Source organism: Toxoplasma gondii, chromosome IV (genome assembly GCF_000006565.2).
Source record: "Toxoplasma gondii ME49 chromosome IV, whole genome shotgun sequence".
In the NCBI taxonomy this organism is placed as follows: domain Eukaryota; phylum Apicomplexa; class Conoidasida; order Eucoccidiorida; family Sarcocystidae; genus Toxoplasma; species Toxoplasma gondii.
Genome location: NC_031471.1, coordinates 1,276,146 through 1,297,366, shown reverse-complemented (window position 1 = coordinate 1,297,366; position 21,221 = coordinate 1,276,146). Strand labels below are relative to the sequence as shown.

Here is a 21,221-nt window from a genome sequence, read left to right as displayed (position 1 = left end):
GTATTCGATCTTAGTGATTTGCTCAAATGAGTGTACATTCGCGGAGGTCTTGTACTCGTTGAACTGCCAAATGGCAATTTGTTCCCTCGTAATTCGCTGAGTGTGACAAATGCCTACAGAATGAAGCTCCGGACAAGCCGCCGCGCCTGAACGTTCTTATCAACGAGATGATTCGAGAATACCTTCTTTTCAATCGGTATCACAATACGCTTTCTGTCTTTTTGAGCGAGACTGGCCTGGATGACGCGGAACCCTTGGCAAAGGACATCCTGGAAGAGGCGGTCAACATAATCAGGGAGCCTCGTGATTGCTTGTAAGAGACACGGTTGCCTCTAGAATAACGACTGCAGTCTCTGTAGAAACGTAAAGGTCAAAACTGTTTTTGGCCTCAGTCACAGGCTGTTGGCATACGCTCTCCTCGCCATGGCAGCTCAGTTCGGCACATAAACGAGCCGTCTTAGTATGCCGTCCACCATGCCCGTTCTTCGGTGTAACTGTAGACAGAGGCCACTAAAATGAAGTGTGCATAAAGTAACCGCTACCCGTCGTTAAACTAGCAGTGCAGCGACGTCAATTTTCACATCATAGGCCCCCTGGTTTTGTTGTAGAACTTTCTCAGTGACACTCTTACCATGTTCTCTGTTGTGATACAGTTGCATTTATAAAATATCCGAGACACGGGACAGTAACCACTTCGTATGTGCGTGTTTTGTGTTGTTGAGCAGACCGCTTTTGTATCGCTTCGCGAGCTCGAACCGGCGTGATATTGAGGAAGCTCTGAACACTCGAAGAGTCCATTCCAGTGAAGAAACGCATGCCGGTACAGACGCTCAGTCTCAGTATGCGGCCTCTCGACCTGCCTTTTAGCCAGAGGGAGTGAAAGGGAACACTGATGACCAACGTGTGTGTCACTGTCGTGGTCCCGAAGAGACGGACACCTACAAATCATTCATGCATCTGTTGCTAAAGTCCAAGCGTGACACTGTGAAATTTAGAACAACGGCGAGACCATCTGCAGAAGAGGGGGCTGACCTGCATTGTAGGGGTACAGCAAGGCAGAGTAACTTCAACCCTACATCGGAGAATTGCGCCCACGTCTGCAGATGGCCGGGTATCGACTGTAGACCATGCATGCCCCGTTCAGTGGTTGACATGTTCGTTCCAGATGTCTCCATTTAGACACGGAAGCATACCGTTTCCAAATCTCGCGTCCAGAACATAAAAAAAACTTATTCAATGAGAACTCGCGGACAAGCATAACTCAAACGAACATCGCCCCATACCAGCTCACCCTGGCACTCACTGTTCCTTTCGTACGAACAAGCAAGCGAATGAATCCACTCGGTAGCTGTGTTTCCTGAAAAACGGGTAGCTTACACATGCGCTGGCTGGCAGGTTTGACATGATAGAAATACAGGAGCCTTGACACTGAGCATAAACTGAACGGCCGCCGAGAGTTTGCGTCAGGACCGACTTTCCTCTCGTTCACAAGTGGCGTCGCACCAGACTCTTGCGGTTATCACTGGAATGAGGTGCTATCTCCCCCACCTCCTGTTCTGACTGTTTCTTTTTACTGCGCTCGAGAGGGCCCGAAATCATGGCGCTGAAACGAGATGTACTTGCAGTTTTGCTTCACGCTCGACTATACAGCAGTTTCCACTGTTTCTTCGCCACTGCCACCAAGGTGTTTGTCCACACCCGAAGGATTAACTAATTGAAGTCTTGTCACTTTAAATAACACAAACTGAAGACGGCATTGAGATCCTCTTCCAACCGGCCCTGTGCCTGAAGGTTCATGCGAGACGACACGGTACACCCTGCAGTTTCAGCTTCCAGCAACCTGCTGAGAAGGTCTTGTGTTTGCGCTTCTGCCTAAAAGCTATTAACTAATATTCAAACATGCAACTTTCCGGCTGCCCCATGATCCAGTTTTTTCATGTTGCTCGGAGCAACTTAGTTGCCGCAGACAAAAAAAGTCACGATTCGTGTCACAAAAATGTTCTACAGTGCTTCCTTCCTCGATAGTGTTATACAGGTGCGTCCTGTAAGGAACTGCTGGATGGACTGCCTGACTGTTTCATCGATGTGTCAGCAGCCTCCAGCGCGTTGGTCAGTTCCTGTTGAGAGTGATGTGCCGCTGGACGCTCCGTTAGTGATGGTGTAGCAGGTTCGGCGCTGCCTTCTATGTTGTAACTACCCGCTTCACCGGTCTCGAATTGTTCCAGCGCAGGACCTGGATATCTCCGAGTGTCACGAATTTCTGCACCCGTGAGCTCTTCAGTTTCGAAGCCTCTAAACAGTCGTTTCAACTCGTCGATAGAGAGACGACCTCTCTGTTTATCTTCGTCAAATGACTCAGACCTTCCTGAACTTGGGGCGCCTTGCCCATCTACCTCATCAACGCCTGAGCCAATCTCGCAGACACCGCGAGCCATCCAGCCTTTAAACTCCTTGATTTCTTCTAGACGTTCTTCAACTGTCCGAACGCATACAAAGCGAACTACCTTTACGGGTTTGTCCTAAAAATCCAAAAGAGTCAAGGAGACGAAGAAACCTTTGTAAGGAGACAATCGCGGGCCCCCTCGTTTTCTCCAAAACACAAGACACCAGCCACGAACCATCCACACCTGTATCTCGGCAAAACTCCCACAAACACCGTATCACAGCCTCTAGCCCTAAAAAGTAGGACATCCTGCACAGCGGGACAGTGTAACAAACTCTACTCCGTGGTGTCTGCAACTTTTTCTGTTAGTCCCCGTTCCTTAAGAGAGTTGAAGAAGGAACTGAGCTGGCAAAGAAAACATCTCGACATGTCGCTGTTTTACGGTCTCACCTGACCAAATCGCCAGATTCGTTTCATAGCTTGGTTTTCTACTTGTGGGTTCCACCATCCGTCCATGAGGTAGCACCGTGAAGCTCGCGTTAAGTTCAGCCCCACATTCCCCGCCTTCAACGAGCAGAGAAGAATTCGTCCTTCCTCGTCATCACGCTGTCTCCTGAGTGTGCATCCATTCCCTATCTCGCGCTTCGTTGCCACTAGTCCAGTATCCCTGTCCCCTTTCGAGTCCCTGAGATCTTGAAATATTCCTGCAAACGGGCCCCCGCCGCAATTCTCATGGTTCTTCTCGGGACCAGCGGAGAGGGAGTTGCATGCGCCCATTCCATCATCGGCCTCACGTTCCGCCCAGAACGCAAGGTCCTTTGTCGCGTTCTTGCTGTGGGAGAACCAAGACAACACGGCCTGTCTTTGCGTGCTGGTCATACTGCCATCGAGTCTTCTGTACGGAAGCAGGGGTGCCTGACTGCTCTCTCCCTGCTTGTTTCGCTGTCTCTCGTACTCAGCGAAACCTTTTTCGATCATGTCCAACATTGACGTCCACTGTGAAAAGATGACACAGCTGCGGCCCTGATGCACATCCTCGGCCACGAGAGCGATAGCGACTTTTAGTTTGGTGCTGAAGAAGAACTCTTCGTCTTTCTTTCCTGGACCGGTCTGTTCGCACTCGTTTGCACTCGAACTCGAAGGCTGTTCACCGCTTCCGGCTGCCGCACTCTGAGCTGTCTCTCCACTTCTCTGGCTACCTGTTTTGCTGGGTTCGGCATTCGCCGCAGAGAGAAGAGCCGGAGGCGGGAGAAGCTTCACCTGGTTCCTCTCGAATTTCCGCCGACAGATCGGGCACTCGTTTCGCTTCCTCCGCAACAAATTCACCGCGCACGAGTGACAGAGTGTGTGGCAACACGAAACCAAGAGTACCGGCTCCGCAGGAAAGTCCAAACAAATGGGACAATCTTCCACGCGACCTTCCCGCACTTCCTGCACGACGCTGTTCACGAAGTGTGGCGACGCCTGCGAAGCAGAGGCGCAAGATGGCGAGCAAATGGTGGAGCACGCAAGTCCCCCTCCATCGAGACTGTGAACGAATACAGGGGCATTTAATTCTGCATCGTTGAAACCTAGCTCTGTCGGAGACTTACGTTTTGAAGGCTTACTGTAGAGTCAAGGACCCAACGGGAGCTTGAGAACAGAGGAGACGAGACGACGAGACAAAAGAAGAAAGACAAGACACCACGCGAACAGCAGCGACAGAAGGAGGGCAGCTCGCACGAATATCAAGTTTTAACAGGGTTCGACTTCGCTCTAAAAGAAAGAAGAGTTAAGGAAAGGGCCGGTGAGAAGATCCGACAAAGCCCGAAGGTAAAGACAGCGCCAAAGACAGGATAGAAACGAGACATGACACTCCATTTGGCTCCATATCGCCACCCCTTGAGACTAGGAAGACTATCTATCTCAGTCCCTAGCTGAGTGCCTGTCGAGAACTCTATCTGTGAAGGCTGCCCCAACAGGAAACACTTCACTATCGATGCATGCGAGAATGCACAGCGAACGACCTCTACCCAACCGAGAGGAGTGGAATCGTCGTTCGCCAACCTACGTGTGCTGTCTCTCCAGCAGCAGCGCTCATCTCTTTGCGTCGAATAAGGGAACCCAGAAGGCGATCGACGTCCTCTGAGCTTCCTGAGATAATGCGCTCTTGCAAGTCTCGGCTTCGGGCTGTGACAAGGGAAGGGTGGCAACAGAGCTGTCGCAGACGAAGAAGAAGCAACAGAACATGCGAGTAGTTGGTCATAACCACTCCTGCCTTCAACAGTTTCTCGAACTCTTCTCGGCTTCGCGTGAAGAACGCCTGCAGAGAGCACCCACATCAGAGGAGAAGCGTGACGAGACAGGAACGAACGGATAGTCGAAGCGAGAAAAAGATGGCGAGAAAGCAAAGAAATGAGACGCGAGAAGAGGAGACAGAATCACAGAAACAGAGAGTGTTTTACGGTAAAGAGTCGAGGGGAAAGGTAGAATCAAAGGACACGGAAAAAAATGTGACTCACATGCCCGCGAACGCTCTCCAACGCATCTAGAGAGTTGTGAACATAAACACTTTGTCATTCGCGCTTCTTGGCTTCGCCTCAGAGGGAAGTAGGGAAGTGCACCTCCAAAACCGGCGGTGGATCGAGGCGAGGGGGCACCAGCACGAGAAGGCAGGGGAAAGACAAGAAGGATAACAAGCCCCTGAAAGAAAAAGGATCTGACATATGAGCATGAACCACCGCCGAAAGGTTCTTCACCTCTCCTGGATTCTACGCATGGTACATCTCCACGGTCGTCGATTTTCTTCTCTCGCACGCAGCCATGCTTTCACCCGCCTTCATCTCTTTTCTCCCCACATTTTGCTCTCCAGATGCACATGCAAGCTTCGACGCAGACACCCTACAGAGGCATGTGCGGAAGTGGAGTCGCAGGATGTCTCCTCGGCTCCGTGTGTCGCCAGGCGAGCTCTGCATTTCTTGCATCCACTTCTTCAACTGCATGCTGGATGCTACAAAATGCACAAGACGCTTCTGAGGTTTATGTAGACGGTCGAGTAATACCCGTACCCCTGTCTGGAGTGCACGGTTCCTGCAGCTCAGAATTACCACAGATGAATTTCCATTCACCCCTAAACGAAGAACGGAGTGTTTGTGTCGCTTTCCATCGATCTTCGTCTCGACTCTCTTCAACCGTCAGTTATAAGGGTCGACACAAATCCTGGCAAACCAGGGCAAACCCCAGGAAGAGGAGCCTGATCGTCCTCGCGTCTGAGTAATCCTTTCGCTCGCACACGGTTTATGTCGCTTTCCTCCGATCCTTGGATTCAGAGTTTCTTGAATCAAGAACGCACGCTCTTTCGAAGGTGATGGGGGCATGGAAAATCAGGTCACTCTGACGTCTCGAGGCTTACCATGTACAGTGCGCGTTCAAAGGGGGTGAGACAAACGTTGAAACAGTGAAACGAAATGGGTGGAAGGGGCAGAATTGGGTTTCCGTCTTCACCCTTCGAGTTCGCATGCCGGCGAAGCATCAGGGGCAGCAAGAGGCTCCGCACCGTGCTGATGGCCACAGAGGTCTGGCCTGCGAAAGACACAGCGAAAACACAAAACAGTCGACACAAACGCCTGTAGGATCAACTGCACAATTCTACACACATACACGCATGTCCACATTTATATATATATATATATATATATTTATTTAGATTCATAAAGGAAATGTATAGTGCTTGAGCACATTTTGGGCTGCAAGCGTTGACAGGCAATTTCTCCCTGGAGAGGGATAAAGGCTTCGCGAACAGCCAGCGCCTGTTTTCCTTCACTTTAGAGGGACCTTTTATGGAGACTGCAGTTTCTCAAACTTACCTCGCTCCATAGGCTGCGCGACATGCGCGTTCCACCAGGCCGCCGTTCCCATAGGACGAATTTTGAGGAATTTGACTAGGGCGAAGGCGTCGCTCACGTCGTTCTGCAGAGGTGTCCCCGTGAGCATCCACCTGCAACGCCACGGAACCCCAACAAAGTTGTGAAACGAAGAAGTGTCCACGAGAAAGGCACCGTTTAAACTTTCGACAAAGTCTCGAGTCACACATCTAGTTGGTGTTCCATTCTTGGAAAAAGGGGGCTCCCTCTTCAATTGAATGACGTTTGAAAACGAATGGGTTTCACGCGAATGATTGCTCTACACACGAAAAGCTGTTCCCCCCAAAACAAAAGACGCAAGGCGGCAATTCCAAGGCATTCTTCGTTTGCGAGAAGAAATGCCTGATTTGAAAAGCAAAAAAGCACACCCATACCTACATACATATATGTATATATATATATATATATATGCATATATGCAGTGTAGAGATGAATGCACTTCAGCCTTCAACCTTGAACCTCTGTGTGCATCTACGCCCAAACTCACACATTCATTTGTAGCTAAAAAGACGTTCCTAGTCTCTAGAACTAGTCTCAACTGCCACAATGGACCAGACACGTCTGTCTAACTGCGTTTTTCTGTTTTCTCGCGCAAACGGTTTTCTGATCCATTGGTCTTCCCAGCCCATTTGCTTTGCTCGGTTGTCCCCGTGTTCGGCCTTCGCCTTGCCTTCTTTCAGCATTGATCGCACAGCAAGCCTGGCTCTGGCTGGACGGCGCGCTCTTGATGATGTGCCCTTCGTCGAGGACAACGCGGTAGAAGAAAATGGCGTGGAGAGGCGACGCGAAGGTCCTTCCTCCAGGAGCATGCTTGTGATCTTCTCTGTCTGCTCTCTCAGGTCCGGAGCCTACACTGCATGCGCTCTGGTTTCCAGAAACCTTCACGGCGAGCGAACTGGCTGCGTTGCCTTGGTGTCGCCCCGCCTGGCGGAAGTCTGTGGCGAGCGTCTGGTAGGTAGTCAGAACCAGGGTGTGGGAGGCGAGGAAGGCGGGACTCTTGTTTCTGCCGGGACCATAGTATTCGTAGACAGAGCAGACTCCCGGCTGCATGTGCGTCCGAATCTCCTCGCGCCACTGAGACAGAAGCGAGAGAGGAACTACTATCAGTGTGCCCCCGGGGTAGTAGCCCTCTGCATCGGGTTTCAAATGCTGCGCAACCAAGTCGGGGGGAGGCGGCGGAGCGAGAGGAAGTGTCTCCGCGTCTCCCGTCTCCGAGGAACGCGAACACTGTCTCTGGTTGTCTCCCTTCGCGGGTCGGGACGCAACGCGAAGCAAACTCTCTGTGTCCCCTCGGCCGCGAGACGTCCCTTCCTCGCTCGTGTTCTCTTCAGCTTCAGGTCCAGCTATCTGCCGCCTCGTCGCCCCTGCGCCTTCTCGTTCTTCTTCGGTGTCGAAGTCGGAGTCCGGAGGGTCTCCTCTCGACGCCGCGTACCGGTCGTGAGCCCGTCGGGGGTCGTAGGCAGGGAGGAGATCCGTTGAAATCAGAGCGAGGAGTTGAACAGTCTTCCCCAGGCCCATGGCGTCTCCGAGAATGCCTCCTGTGACCGCTTTCGACGCCGTCGGGCACGAGAGAGAGAAGGCGCAGACGTCGAAGTTGCAGAAAAGAAAACGGGTCGCCTTCTGCCGGCTTCCATTCTTCTCTTGCCACCACGAGCAAATGTTTTCTCGCGCCTCCTGGGCCTCCTCGCCCGCCCACGGGCGCTTCTCACTGAACCGCCTGCATTCCCTGTCACCACTCAGAGCCCCGCGGTGTTCGTTTGAGTCTGCTGGCGACGCACACAGCCACGGCGGCAGGTTCGACGGGAGCTCGAGGCGATGCCACGAAGGCGGCAAAAACGCCAGCTGCTGGTCTGGATGCTCGCACTTTTCCATCTTCTTTTTGGCCGCCGAGAAGTCAAAGTCCCTGGACTCCCGAGACAGGAGCCAGTGCAAACCCTCCTCCTGATAGCGCCGAAGCGTCGTCCGAAACACGCGACGCGAAGGACAGAGCCGCCCTCGAGGGGGCGTCTCCCCGCCGAGATTCGAAGAAACGGAAGCGAGCGAATTCACAGGCGAGGGCGAGAAAGCGGCTGCGGGGGGAAGTGTGGAGGAAGAAAGAAACGTTCCAGTCCCTAGCACGAGATCGGACAGACGGTTCCCCGCGTCCAGAGCTTCTTCGTCTTCAGACTCCCCGTCTTCGTCTTCGGGCCTGTCCTCCTCTCTCTGTTTCTCCTCGTTTTCGTCGTCAGGCACTGAGACGCCGCCGTCGAGCACCCGGTGAGCTGTCAAGAGACCCGGACTCGAGGGCACAGACGCAACAGGCGAGGGAAGCGAAGACCCCAGAAGATCTGCTCTGCTCTTCAAAGGCGCCCGAACGGCTTGAAACAGCGTCGCCAGCGCGTGGCTGCACTGGCCGCCAAGATCCAAGCTCACGCTGAAGAAAGAAAGGAACAAGGTCGGGACGGAGTCACTTCCAGAAAGGATCGCGAAAGCAAACGAGGAACAAGTGAACAGAGGGTCCTACAAAACGGCGCGGAGCGTGGAGAAAAGAAAAAATAAGCATCTTCTCCATCGACTGCCCACATACGGTTTTCCACGGAAGAGGGACAAGAACGGAGACAGAGACGTCGAAAGTTGACGTGTAGGCAGCAGAGAAAATGCAGAGACCGTGGGTTCTTGTGCCAGCGGCCGCTTCACTTCTGATTACCGGCATTTCTAACCTGTTTTTCGCCCTTTCGAGACTGAAGAGATTCGACGTTAAAAAGACGTAAACCGCCACAGTCACCGTCGTGCCGACACGGAGAGGAAAGGCGGGAGGAGCCCCGGGGACCCACGAGACGTGGACCTGCGTGGAGGCCGAAAAGAGAACAAGGTCAGAAAATCGGCGATCGAAACCACGAGGGAGACGAACTTGACTCAGAAAACGAACGAGGGTATTGGCAGAAACTAGCGAGAGAAGAGCGAAGTAGGCGGGAAGAAGGAACGATGCATGCACGCCCCGAGCAGGTTGAAAGAACTCTGAGAGAGTAAGTGTGGGAAGAGAAGAGGCTGTGTTTTCTGCACAAGAAACAATTGTCTGAAGGTAATAAAAGGGTGAGCATGCTTCGAAAGGAGAAACCCCGATGCACGGCTTTCGGGCGATTTTTTCAATGAGCAGGCAGCTATTTCTTTGTACCTTGATGACATCGAGGAGGAGGAGAAGAAGGAGCTCCTTAGAAAGAGTCTTTTGAATCCTCCCAGCTTCTCGCTCTCCCAACAGAAGCCGCAGGGTGCACGAGGCGTCTGTGAGATTCTCGACCAAAGTAGTGAGAGGCGGGAGGGTGCGTTTCTTGCCTGAGGCAGAGCCGAGTCCCGTGGGCCCCTTGGCTGCGAAGAGCTCTTTCGCATCCTCGCGAATCTCGGCGAACCCCGGATCCACTCGATACAGCTTCGGCGTTGTTTTACGCGGAAGAAAAAACGGTCCTCGCGTCGCGGGGAGCTGGACGCGGACGTCGCCCACAAAACGCATGTGCGGCTGAAAAAAAATCCAGACACATCCCATTTACTGTTCCAGTTCTCTCAGTTCAAATGGTCACAGCTCTCGCTCGGACCCTCCTGAAATTCGTCCCTCAGCTTGTGCAGAGAGAAAGAGTAAATCTCTGTTAATACAAAAGATCTGGGTAGAGATGGTGAAGGATTTGTTCCTCCGAGAGCTAGAGGTGGAGAAAGTCTCGTAATGAAGGCAAAATTTAGACTCGAATTTTCTTGAGGATGCGTCATCTTTCGAAAGCGAAAATACCCGCAGATAATCAAGTCATGTACGGTTGCTTCTACACCATTTCCCTCCCTCGGGTGGTCAAAAAATAAAGCGCTGAACTGCCTTATTCGATCGGCAAAAGTTTTTCCCTGGAAGCTAAAGGTATTGCCCCTGTTGGTGCGGTCGAAGCCTAGACCCAGTGTGGCTCTACGGAAGAAGAGAGCAGCTAATCTCACGGCCCCGTGACCCATCCACCCTCGCCAAAGTTACTTATTGAGCACATATATATGCGACACTTGAGAGACTTGGATCGCCGAGCTCGAACGCAAACTGATCATGCGTCTACTACGCCAGTCTGGAAACCTAGCCCTTGAAACGAACTGGCAATGAGCAAGCCCCCCAGTCGCCCTTTTGCAAGGCAAATGCTCGAAAAACACAACGAACGCAAAGCACGCACACTGGGCATCGGCCGGGTGAAGGCCGCGGTTATGATGGTGGCATCAAGAGTGAGGTAGCCGACGTAGGCGGTCCAGTCCGTTTTCACACCGACGGAGCTGAGCAGATTTTGGCTTTGAAGGATTTCTTGGCTTCTCCAGGCGTATTTCTGCCTCAGGAATTTTAGCAACTTCTCGGCCTCTGTCGAGCGCTGCTCTCTGCGGCTTTGCCTCCAACTCAGCGAATCTCCTCCGAGTTTCGTACGCTTGGCTGCGGGGCGCTCTCCAAAAGACCGAGTGTGTGAGGTGTCTCGACAGTCGGAGCCAGCCGCTTTGTCGCTCGCCGCCTCCTGGGCTTCGCTCTCAGTCTTTCCAGAACGAATCCGCGTCGCAGATAACCCTCGTTTTCGGGTCTCCACTCTCGAGGTCTCTTCTTGCTGCCACTCCACCTGCCTCGAATCCACGGCCGCTGTCCACGCACTCCGTTCCTCGCATGATTGCGTCAAACTCGAGGTTCCTCTCTCGGGTCCCGTCTCTTGGGGGGCCTTAGCCGGAGCGTTCGCCTTTCCTTGTCCTTCTGTATGCGACGACAGATCGAAGTTTGTCTCTTGCGTGCGGGTCTCTGGAGTCTCTCCATCGCTCGTGTCGTCTTCAAGAAGAATCGGCGAGGACGGATTCGCAGCCTCACCCGAACCGGGTGTTGAGGCCCGCGAAGCCCTGCCCGGCTTCCTCCAGGCGGAGACAGGAGTGAAGAGGGAGGAGGTTTGCACGGACTCTATGCTCGCAGAATCTGGAGCCCTAGACGGGAAGCCCCGCGACTGTGGCGGGGACTGGGAGAAGAAGAGGTCGACGGCTGCATTCAGATCCCAGCTCGTCGTGCGCAAGAGCGAGAGAGCGACCTCCTCGGAAGCCCCCAGGAGACTCGTCACTTGCCCCACAAGCGTCTTCTGTGAGCGCGACAGCTTTCCAAGACGGCTGAGCACCTGACGAGACCCGCTGTCCATTATGAGGAAACAGAGGAACCAACGGCCTCTCGCCTCGGAGAGACAAACCGCGAGCAGCGACACGAGACTCACTGGCTAGAAGAAAAGAGGCTGAAAGAGGACAAGAGGATGGAGAGGAAGAAGGTGGAAGAAAAGAAGATGGAGAAAGCAGATGAGAGATGCGACATGAAAAAGTGCACACAAATGGGCTTCATAGATACGCATAGCGACACGGTGAGGCAAGAGTTGACCAGAAAGGACAGGAGTTCGGAGGGTGCACGCAGGCAGCCCGAATCGACACCTCAGCTGTAAGTACCGCAGCTGAGAGATGGGGGCTTCGGGAAGAGCACAGTGCCAACCAGAAATACGAAGGGAGAGGCTAGCAGACCAGGTAGAAAACAACGGACAAGAAGGGCGGAATCATGGAATGAGAACGGAAAGAGACGTTTTCGGGTGCAGAGAGTCACACACGAAAACCTCCCACCTGTGCTGGTTATGGGTCAAAAAAAAAATCGGAAGAGAACCGGTTGTCGCTTCAGTCCTCAGCGTGGCGATAGAAGTACAGAGCCAACCAGACGGGGAAGCGAGGAAGTGTAGGAAGCCCTTGAAAAGAAAGAGAGGGTTTCTGAGAGCAGAGAAAGGAGCGGAAAGGATTTGGAGTGTCGTGTCGCCGTGTACTTGAAGTTTCACTGGGAGCAAATTAGTTGACACACCCTGTACAGTTTCGCGGCTGAGGAGATGAAACAAATTCTGTGTTTTTGGAAGTAGAACGAAAAGAGTCAAACAAACGGGGGACACGGTGCGAAGATGGACGGACGAAAACAGATCGTACTCTGCAGATAAACGATCATCGATTCAGGGACTACGCTTCAGGTCACGAATTGTTCACGAATTAACATTGGGGCCCTCAACGTTCGAACCTCAGAGAGATAGAGGAAGAGAAGGTAAGACCCCAGGGGAAACAACGGGGGCGGGGCACAAGAACCATTGAGGGAAAGAAGGGATACACATGCACCTGTAAGAGGCAGGCGGAGGAGCAGTCAGAAGAAACAGCAGACACTCTTCCATTTTACGTGGCATCTGAACTAAACAAGAAAGGAAAGAAACTTTTTTTCGGGTCTTGGTGAGGTGTTGACGTGAATCGAGACGGACGACCTTCAGGGAGTCGGAGAGAGACACGCACACTGGGAAGGCGAAACTAGTGAGACTGAAGAGCAGTATTTCCAGAAGGAGAAAGACAACTACCTGGAAAAAAGGCGACAGAGTGCGGCCGTACGGCTGCAGAATGCAATCCTTCACGTGAACTCTCAGAAAGTGGAGACAAGACGCGACCCTCCACGCGTTCACCTTGGGCCGACAGGAAGAAGAGTTGGCTGGCATCGAGGAAAGATGCCGCATATCTCAGAAAAAATTGAGAAAGGGAGGGGAACGTGGATGGAAGAAGAGTGCTTTCCTCCGTCTTCATGGCCCGCAATCCGATAAGGCAAACTCATATTTTGACGATCAATTTAAAGCATCAAGTCACCGCAGGTTCAATTTCGCGTTGGGGGGTGCTTTGCCCTGCTCGAAAGCGCTGGCCAGCCCAGAAGGGAAACTTTGCAACCCCACCTGGGGAAAAGCGGGCTGAAGCTTGCATGTCAATCTCGGCCGATGGCTAGTTAAACTTTAAGGGAAACGAAGGTCTGGAAACCCGCTCGACAAGGGAAAAGAAAAAAAGGAGTCCACGATGGAAACATAGTCACTCGAGTGTCTGTCGCAGCGGCAGCTCTGCTAGAAGCCTTCCCTGCGTCGAACATGAGGAAAACCATCCTCACCAAAAAGAGGGCTTGATACAGGCCAGAAAACTTTGATTTTTTTAGGCAGAAGCAAATAAAGAGATACGATTGGCATATCAGCAAGAGATCGTCCCATTTTGTTGGGCTTTTCCAGTCCGACTATCAACCTAGAAGCCAGGCAGTGTGCGTGACTGCATGTGCCAGCTTGAGCACCGCAGCGATTTGCCGCTAGGCAGGTCATCAGCCTTCCGTGTTCCTTAGAAAGAGCCGAGTTTCCTTCAAATAGTCAGTCGACTGCTTTAAAATCCTTTGCTCAACCTTTACTCAAGAGTGAGTGAATCAAGGATGTAACTGTCTGTCTTCCGTTGTCTTGAAACCCGATTACCGTGACCCAGTTGTTACTCAGGTGAGCACGCCTGTTTCATTTCCTCCGATACAGGCGCGGCCTGCTCGCATATTCGTGCCCTATGCCGTCTTGCCTGAAATCCGAAAACACTGGAACTATCGACAGGTCGCCTCGATTTTGCCTTTCCGGGAACCCTTGCTCGAACATTCGAGCAGATTCACGACCGCAGGTTTCTTTCGGAAAAGTCATCTTCCCGTTGGAAAGGGATTGCACCGCTGGTTATCACGATGGGAACCGAAGTGTCTGAAAGACGTTACCTCGTTGAAAATATCGAGGAAGAAATTGAAGTGAGTTTCCATACACAGTCTCCAGCAAAGCCGCTGGCCCCGCGGACGCCTCTGAACGCCAGAAACGTGGGAAAAAACGTGAAATGGTGGCGGCGAAAATCCGAGAAGATGAGGGAAAGAGATTTATTCAAAGCAGAGACAAGCGGTGGACACGATCCAAAAAGCGACGTTGCGACTGTAGAGGCTATTGGCAAGCATGCCTAACAGGCGGGGCACAACTGTAGTCCGGTGCCAAGAATCACCTAACGAATCTCGCAGAGAAGTCGCTTATCTTTTTCCTCGGCCGGGAATAAACGCGTAAAACAATTACTTTTTGCAGGAGATGTGCGTACAAGGGTGGGGGACTTTTCTTCCCAACGCCGGTTTGTTGATGCTGCTGCTTCAGTGCGGCAAACGATTGCTCTTGGTGCATGGTTTCGGTGACGCCACCGACTGATTTCGTTCTTCGAAAAACATTCGCGAGGCACTATGCGAGGGTTGCGGCTGTCACCTTCTTCTGCCATGTACAGGAATGGTGTAGTCTTGAGTACGAGCACATCTGCCAGGTCATTGGTCCAGAGCGGGTCATCTTCGCCAACATTATTGAGAGGTAGGCAGGAAGGAACTTGGAGTTTCCTATCACTGAGATAATTAAGGACCAGTGGTAAGAATTCATAGGAAGGCTTGGTGCTTGTATCTGGGAGACGATTAGTTTATGTTCGAGTCAGGTCGACGCGTCTCTATACATATGTATACTTGTTTCTCTGTATAAGCATTCCCTAATACTTAGAAAAACAGTGACACTGATGGCATCTTCCCCGTCGGTGAAAGGCGGACCCACACAGGAACAGCGCGACTGTAATTTGTTTTGTGATTATCTCTGTTCCGCCATGTCTGTGTGTTTGCAGTGACATTCCGGATGTCAGGAAAAAGTACAACGCAAAGTTTCTCACAGGTATGCCGGAAAATTTGCTGCATGCATCGCAGACACTGTTGTAGAAGGGGGGTTCGATTTCAGGGTTGATCCATCTCTGTTAATGTAGTGAATACATGATGGGTCTTTATGTAGGTGTGAACAGTTTTTTTCTGGCATCTTGGCATGTTATTCCCTGCAGCCTCTATTGGCCAGTTGAGGGACGACTTCGCGTGGGACAAGGCTGTCTTGCTAGACGTAAGCCAAACTCGCACAGTTCGTAATATTTCCGCCCTTTCGTGTGTTCAAAACTGTTCATTGTGGCACTGTCAGAGAAATATGCGCACTGCGGACTGAAATGTATATGTCCGTCACCGTGGTTGGGCCGAGCCCACAGATATGAAATCTTGGTTGGGGAAGACGCATGACGGCGTATGACAGAGATGCGTTCAATGCAGACATGATCCTGCAGGCTTGCTCATGCATGGCTTTCTAACTAGTCTTCCTGCTCTTTCTAGGATCCATAAACACAGTCGATTCTTTCAGGTGCTGACACAGAGTACTTCGGGTTTCACCGATGGAACAGAATGTAGGGTTTACTCCTAAAATGACAAATCCGAGACTTTCCCATTTCTTGTGGTGTTGTGTTTTTCAGATGGATGCCGAAGAGACCCTGTCACCTGAAGACGCAGAGAGGTTCCAACTGTGTGTTTTTGGTGGCATCCTTGGTAGGTGGTTTTCGTTGACTTCTGGAAAGCGACGGAGCTGGACAGGAGTTGGAGGTCATGACCAAGTGAAAGCAAGGTTTCACGAAAGGAGGTTACTTGTGCTTGTCTACTGTTCAGGGAATGTTCCTTCTGATGATCGGACAGCGGAGGTTCGCAAGCACGATCTAAAGCATTCACGAAATCTAGGATTTGAGCAAATGACGACGAATACGGCAGTCTTGGTGACGAAAATAATTTTGGAAGGTGAGGAAGAGTTCTCTGAGGCTTTGATGAAGCTGATACTCGGTGTCTGATTTTCTATGCATTCTTCGTTGCTGTCCAGTCACACAGCATCATGTACGTGCTTTGGGTTGCTTCTTGCAGATCGGATTCCCCTTTCGGATATCCCGTTCGTTGACGACCCCGAAATACCCGTGGTAAGCGACTGACGCAAAAGCTGATACGTCCAGATAGCACCGCCAATAATTCCACCGTTGTCATTGTGGAGTGTTCTGTCTGCTGGTATACGGTGGGCCCTTCTCGATTCCATGTATGGATGGGTTTTTCTCTGCAGGATGACAGGGGCTGCGAGACTGTCTGCCTTCCGTTCCGTTATGTAGCCAAAAGCTACTACACCAAGAACAGTGCTGACAGAGGTATGTAAAGCTAAGATTTAGTAGCCGTGGGCGCGCCCAATCAGCAACAGAGAGACACGGGACTGTTTTATCTTTCTTAAGGAAATGATAGCCGTCAGCATGTTGAGTATGTTAGTTGCGTGTATACCTCAAGGATGTTTTTTCGATGGGGGTTATCATTTTCCATGCTCTACCTGTTCTTGATCTGATGCAGAGACTCCAGTTCTTCCAGAAGGCATGCTCGAATATTTGCGAGCTTCAGGCGGCTTCAGTCTGGAATAAACCAGCTTCGAAGCCTCTGTTTGCTGCGTGAGGATACACGCCTGTAAACGGTGATGTTGCGGAGCATGCTTGGTGCTCAGAACAGGCGCCATGCCTAATAAGTAGATGGTTTCAATCTTCGAGCCAGCTGCCAATGGTAACTGTGCACGGTTGTGCAGATAGCATGGCCGGCAATTTTTGTAATTCGGCTCTCCGAGTCATACTTCTTTGGCAGTACCACTTCCGCACGCGCAAGTGGTAAGCCCAGTTCACCTCACATAGTATTACATTATTATCCTTGTTTTGTTCCGTTAAGGCGATTACTCCGCACGAGCCGTGGCGGGTGCTTGCGAATCGAGAAGAGCGGATGCTGGCGTGGTCACGTAGTCTAGATCTGTTATTTGTACATCTCAGGTGGTTCAACAACTTCAGACACTGCTATACATTCTAAGCGCCTGTAGGTTTCTTATGTCCTTTGGAACACGGGATACAACTTTTCTACGAGAGACCAGGTGATTCTCCCCGGGTGACCGCATGATTCCTCTTAAAACCATCCTCGATATCCTACGAAGAGGAAATCGTGACACTCTCCATTGCAGTTGAGTGCGCCCTGGCGGTAGCACTCGTCGGACGCCTGGGCAACTGAGTGTTAGCACGAAGGTGCTTGTGAAAAAAAAATTATGCGACGGCTGGTCGCACAGGACCTCCCATGTGGCAGGATGTGATCCGCATTCTGAGAACAGCCACATCTGCTCTCAATGAAACACGGGTAGTTACTATCAACTGACTTAAATTGTGGGCCTGCCCAACAGCCAAAACAAATGCGGCACCATCCGGAACGTGAACTCATTGAACCAAGAGAATGCCGCAAATTACTACCAACAATAATTCAACGGAAACGTAATTACGTTGGACTGCCGCGACCTTTTACTGAACGGTATACGTTGCCGCAAGGAAAAATGTCTAGCTCAGTGACGGTAGTAAGGCTACAACAGCGGTTCGAAGCTGGGTTTTTCTTCTGGGGCCTATTGCTAAAGAAGCCTGGAAATGCGCGGAAATTCACTACTGCTAGGAGAACATTACTAGACATCTGTGGGGTGTACAGCCACCGTGAGACACTGCAAAATGCTGCTGCTAAGAGGGAAGTTGAAGTCTTTGACATACTTGTGGCCTATTCGGTTGTGTTCTCGGAAAACGGCGTACCTTGTGACCCAGTAAATTGAACAGTGCACAACATGAAGATTGGTTGCCTCTTCGGGGCTGCTTTAATAGCCTGGACCACCCGCGTGGATGCGTTCCGAGCAGCATATCGCTTGTTATCGAATCTCGAGCCAACTGCTGGGGCGTATCAAAGAGATATGTGGGGGCATCCCATTAAGGTAGCCAATCCAGGATATCAGTGGGCAATACCGGCAGGGCAAACCGTCAACGATCCAGTGTTTGGTTCTCTTCCTAGCGCACCTGGCGTACCTGTAGCTGGGACAACGGGCACAAATCTCCTCTACGGGCAAACAACAACACTAAGTGGGCAGTCGCTTTCGCCTACACCACCAGGACCGACTATGCCGCCGCCTGCAGGAGAGCTTCCAGGTGCGTGCTATCTCAACTCGTGTCTCACGTGCTATTGTTGCTAGCGACTATTGCCCAGTTGTTGTCGGCATGGCGCAAGGAGCAGCGGCCGCAACTTCCGCGCAACTGTGTGCAGCGCGTCAGCCAGCCCCTGCCGCTGCGGCCACAGGGAATGTACCCATTGTGTCGGCGGCGGCAGTTCCGGCTGCTGCAGTGTCCATTCCAGTACCAGCACCAATGTCAATCCAGCCGTTTCCTTTATCTCAGTCAAGTATACCGAACTGTAGGTGCTGACTGGCCGACAACAACACGGCAGTATGTTCGCACTTCGTTAACTCCACAGTAAATCTTGCTTCTCTGCTACAGAGTCTGGGAGGCACCCTAGCGAATAAGGTGTTAGAGTTCTTCACAGCATCTTCTTCTGTGCCCAACCGGCCCTTCACTTACCCGTTGATGAACACGAACATCCCGCTCACCATAAAGGTAACACACAATTTGCCGCTTCATCCGTCGTTCCTCCCACACCGCGAATACAGCAAGTTTTGGTAAAATAACACCCCGCATATCTGCGTCAAAATCGACAGTGTTTCACACCTGTTTCCAGAAAGAACAGGCAAGAAAAGCCGCCTGGCAAGAACTGGAGCCACCCGTAAGCATCTTCGTGCAATGATCGTGTTCTAATTACCTGATCGTCGCATGATCTAGGCTGATCTGACTTGCCCTAGAAATTGTGAGCCTGACAGCGGTTGCTGCGGAGTATCCATAAACGAACTATCTGAGTATATCGCAGATGCCAAGAAGTGCCCTGCCGGATGGGAAGAAATAAGCGACACTGAATGCCGAGCCCCGGTCGACTACAGCGGCCCATGCCCTCATATTCTGGTTCGTACTGCATTTCCACGACGACTTGCATGCCTTAAGCTCCCTTTCTCGGCAGGCCTTTGAGGCAAAGACACCTCAAGACAAGTCGCAGATCTCTTTAGGTACACTTACGGTTTTATGTGGCCGCATGAAACATCAGCAAATGCTTGCTCAGAGTGCAAAATGAGGTGGCCGTGTATGGATGCCGTTTGTGATGCTCGTGGAGGACGTAACTACTCCTTAGAGTGCCCAGGTACAAATTTCATTATCATTCATTGGACCAAGTGCGCATGGCATAGAGTACACTCAGAAGGATGGAGCTACAACGGAAAATGTATTGCGCCAGCGTAAGTGTCATCATCTCCCAACTGACTCGACACAACTTTCAGTTGTTTCATCCTCAGCGATTATAAGGGCCATTGCGAGGCAGAACAAGTGAGAAAGTCAAGAACATGTTGAAGGGGACAAACCTTCTGTCGATGTTTTCCCCTGCAGGACCTGTCAGGGCTTCCAGCAGCAGACAAGGAACGTTTTGCCGTTGCATGTATGCAGACATTGGAAGACACTGGAAGACGACCTTACTTCATTTCATTCTCGATGTGATTTAGGCCAGGTTGAATGGCCGTGTCAGCAAGTGGACTGCGGTAAGGAACTTGAGGATCGTGTGCTTCAGCTCACAATCAACATCAGTCGTGATGATCAGTTCGTGATTACACACACACATGCCCCAACGGCTGGTTCTATGATGCTGAGGCACACATGTGCCGGCCTCCCTCGGTAGGAATGTCAACAGCATCACCTTGCGACACACCTTACCCATCGAATTTACAGGGCTTCGCTTCTGCCTGTTCAGATACTCGCGACCTCCAGCGACTCACTCCACAGGCGCGACAGGCTTTTGCCGCTGAATGCAATGTGCGGTGGCCGTGCGTAGAACAGACAACTGTCGCATCTTGTACGTTTATATTATCAGTGATATAATACATACTCTGCTGTAGTCAAACTGTGCGGCAGGCAAGCGAGCATACTCTACAGCCCCATGCCCGTCGGGTTGGATGAACCTGATGGATTCTGGAGCATGTCGTGCGCCAGAGAGTAAGGACTGTTCTCGCTAAACGTCGAATCTGCCACTAACCAGACTTGGTGTTACCCAGGCTTTGCATCGTCGACCCAGTGTCCCTCGCTTACGCATTTTGACTTCATGTCTGAGCACGACAAGCAAGGTACCGAGATCCTGAATCGCTGCAATGCACAAATTACATCGAGTTCCCCAGAGTTCGAGAGGCGATGCCGCGTGACCTGGCCCTGCGAAGGTATGATCTAGTGCATGTGACTGTCTTGGGGCCCTTGCATGTTTTTGAGTTTACAGGGCAGGCGACACGAAATTGCTCCGGATGCCCTATCGGCTGGCAGCGAATCCCGCGAAAACCAGGTAGGCCCTGCCAAGCTGCGCGCAGTGGAGAGTGAATGTGACTATGGTTGTGCAGGGTGGTGCGAGCCAGGGCCGTTATATACAGGTTCGGTCAAACACGTGACGCTGTAAGACAATCCATTGCATTATCGCTGCAGGTCCCTGCAAGAGGCCTCAAGAATGGGGATCGTTATCCGACGACCAAAAGCAAACTCTGCTGAAACTCTGCAACATTGACTGCTACCCCATTGACACAATCAATGGCGCGTTCACATTGACTGACGGATTCGATGCAACACGCTTGCTCACAGGAACCGCAGGTGAGGTTATACAGAATCACAGCGCAACACTCGCGAAACAGCACATATCTCATATTCAAACAGCAAGCGATGCGCATACTCTCACATAGGGTGCGTTGTGGTGGGACGAAGCTGGTGGATGTTTAACTCCGCGTCGCACGCTGTTTTCCACGAAATTGTATGCAGACTCCCGGAAGATAAAATGAGAGGATCAGCACAGGATTCGCACATGCCATAGGACTATGTCACCGCGCTGTGCCTCGAATGATCTCACAATGATGTGCGGGTTCATCAGTGTATCCGATGTAACAAGACCGAACTTCATTTGGATCGTTGTCCTCATCGACACAGCAGGTGACGCTGCAACAGTTGGGGTCATCGCCAATAAATTTAACATTAAAGTGACGTGGTATATGGGATCGCTGACCTCAGCGCTCGAGACACCTCGGCCACCTGTGGACGGGAACCTGGTATCAGCTTCGGAGCAGGTGGCCTCCACCGCACTTTTTTGAAAATCTAGGGACCTCACGCACACTGGATTAGCCTTGGCCAAAGTGGACACGATGAAAGATACGCTGACATCATATGCGACACGCCGAACAGTTCATGACAGAAAGCTTACCATTGGTTTTTGGTGGTTGGGTTGTACCGCAGATTCAGCGAACTGGCCTGCAACCGTGCTCTGCTATGATTAATCTTCA

The 21,221-nt window shown here is 51.6% G+C and overlaps 3 protein-coding genes across 3 annotated transcripts; 2 read left to right on the top strand and 1 right to left on the bottom strand.

Annotated features, from left to right (window-relative positions):
• Window positions 1-913: 913 nt before the first annotated feature.
• Window positions 914-12,750, bottom strand: RAD5 (SWI2/SNF2-containing protein RAD5). Its single transcript, XM_018782928.1, has 9 exons — window positions 10,458-12,750; window positions 9,440-9,778; window positions 8,985-9,109; window positions 6,956-8,698; window positions 6,229-6,359; window positions 5,775-5,944; window positions 4,434-4,685; window positions 2,834-3,847; window positions 914-2,519 (listed from the first exon to the last, which is right to left on the bottom strand). The coding sequence occupies exons 1-9, from the start codon at window positions 11,436-11,438 to the stop codon at window positions 2,028-2,030; spliced, it is 5,247 nt and encodes a 1,748-aa protein (XP_018638002.1). The 5' UTR covers window positions 11,439-12,750; the 3' UTR covers window positions 914-2,027.
• Window positions 12,751-13,331: 581 nt separating this feature from the next.
• Window positions 13,332-16,845, top strand: TGME49_318490 (hypothetical protein). The gene is made up of 9 exons (XM_002369747.2): window positions 13,332-13,885; window positions 14,395-14,474; window positions 14,773-14,819; window positions 14,980-15,035; window positions 15,433-15,505; window positions 15,623-15,748; window positions 15,869-15,921; window positions 16,059-16,140; window positions 16,334-16,845. Exons 1-9 carry the CDS (start codon window positions 13,826-13,828, stop codon window positions 16,399-16,401), a joined length of 645 nt encoding a protein of 214 aa, XP_002369788.1. The 5' UTR covers window positions 13,332-13,825; the 3' UTR covers window positions 16,402-16,845.
• A 345-nt stretch (window positions 16,846-17,190) lies between these two features.
• On the top strand, window positions 17,191-20,902 carry TGME49_318500 (cpw-wpc domain-containing protein). Its single transcript, XM_018782929.1, is given in 22 exon segments — window positions 17,191-17,970; window positions 18,029-18,174; window positions 18,316-18,432; window positions 18,486-18,494; window positions 18,554-18,598; window positions 18,655-18,679; window positions 18,740-18,831; window positions 18,887-18,932; window positions 18,986-19,063; window positions 19,121-19,157; window positions 19,215-19,245; window positions 19,306-19,354; window positions 19,419-19,499; window positions 19,514-19,587; window positions 19,642-19,765; window positions 19,825-19,905; window positions 19,965-20,033; window positions 20,085-20,123; window positions 20,180-20,242; window positions 20,298-20,327; window positions 20,380-20,541; window positions 20,605-20,902. The coding sequence occupies 22 exon segments, from the start codon at window positions 17,616-17,618 to the stop codon at window positions 20,628-20,630; spliced, it is 1,779 nt and encodes a 592-aa protein (XP_018638003.1). The 5' UTR covers window positions 17,191-17,615; the 3' UTR covers window positions 20,631-20,902.
• Window positions 20,903-21,221: the final 319 nt, after the last annotated feature.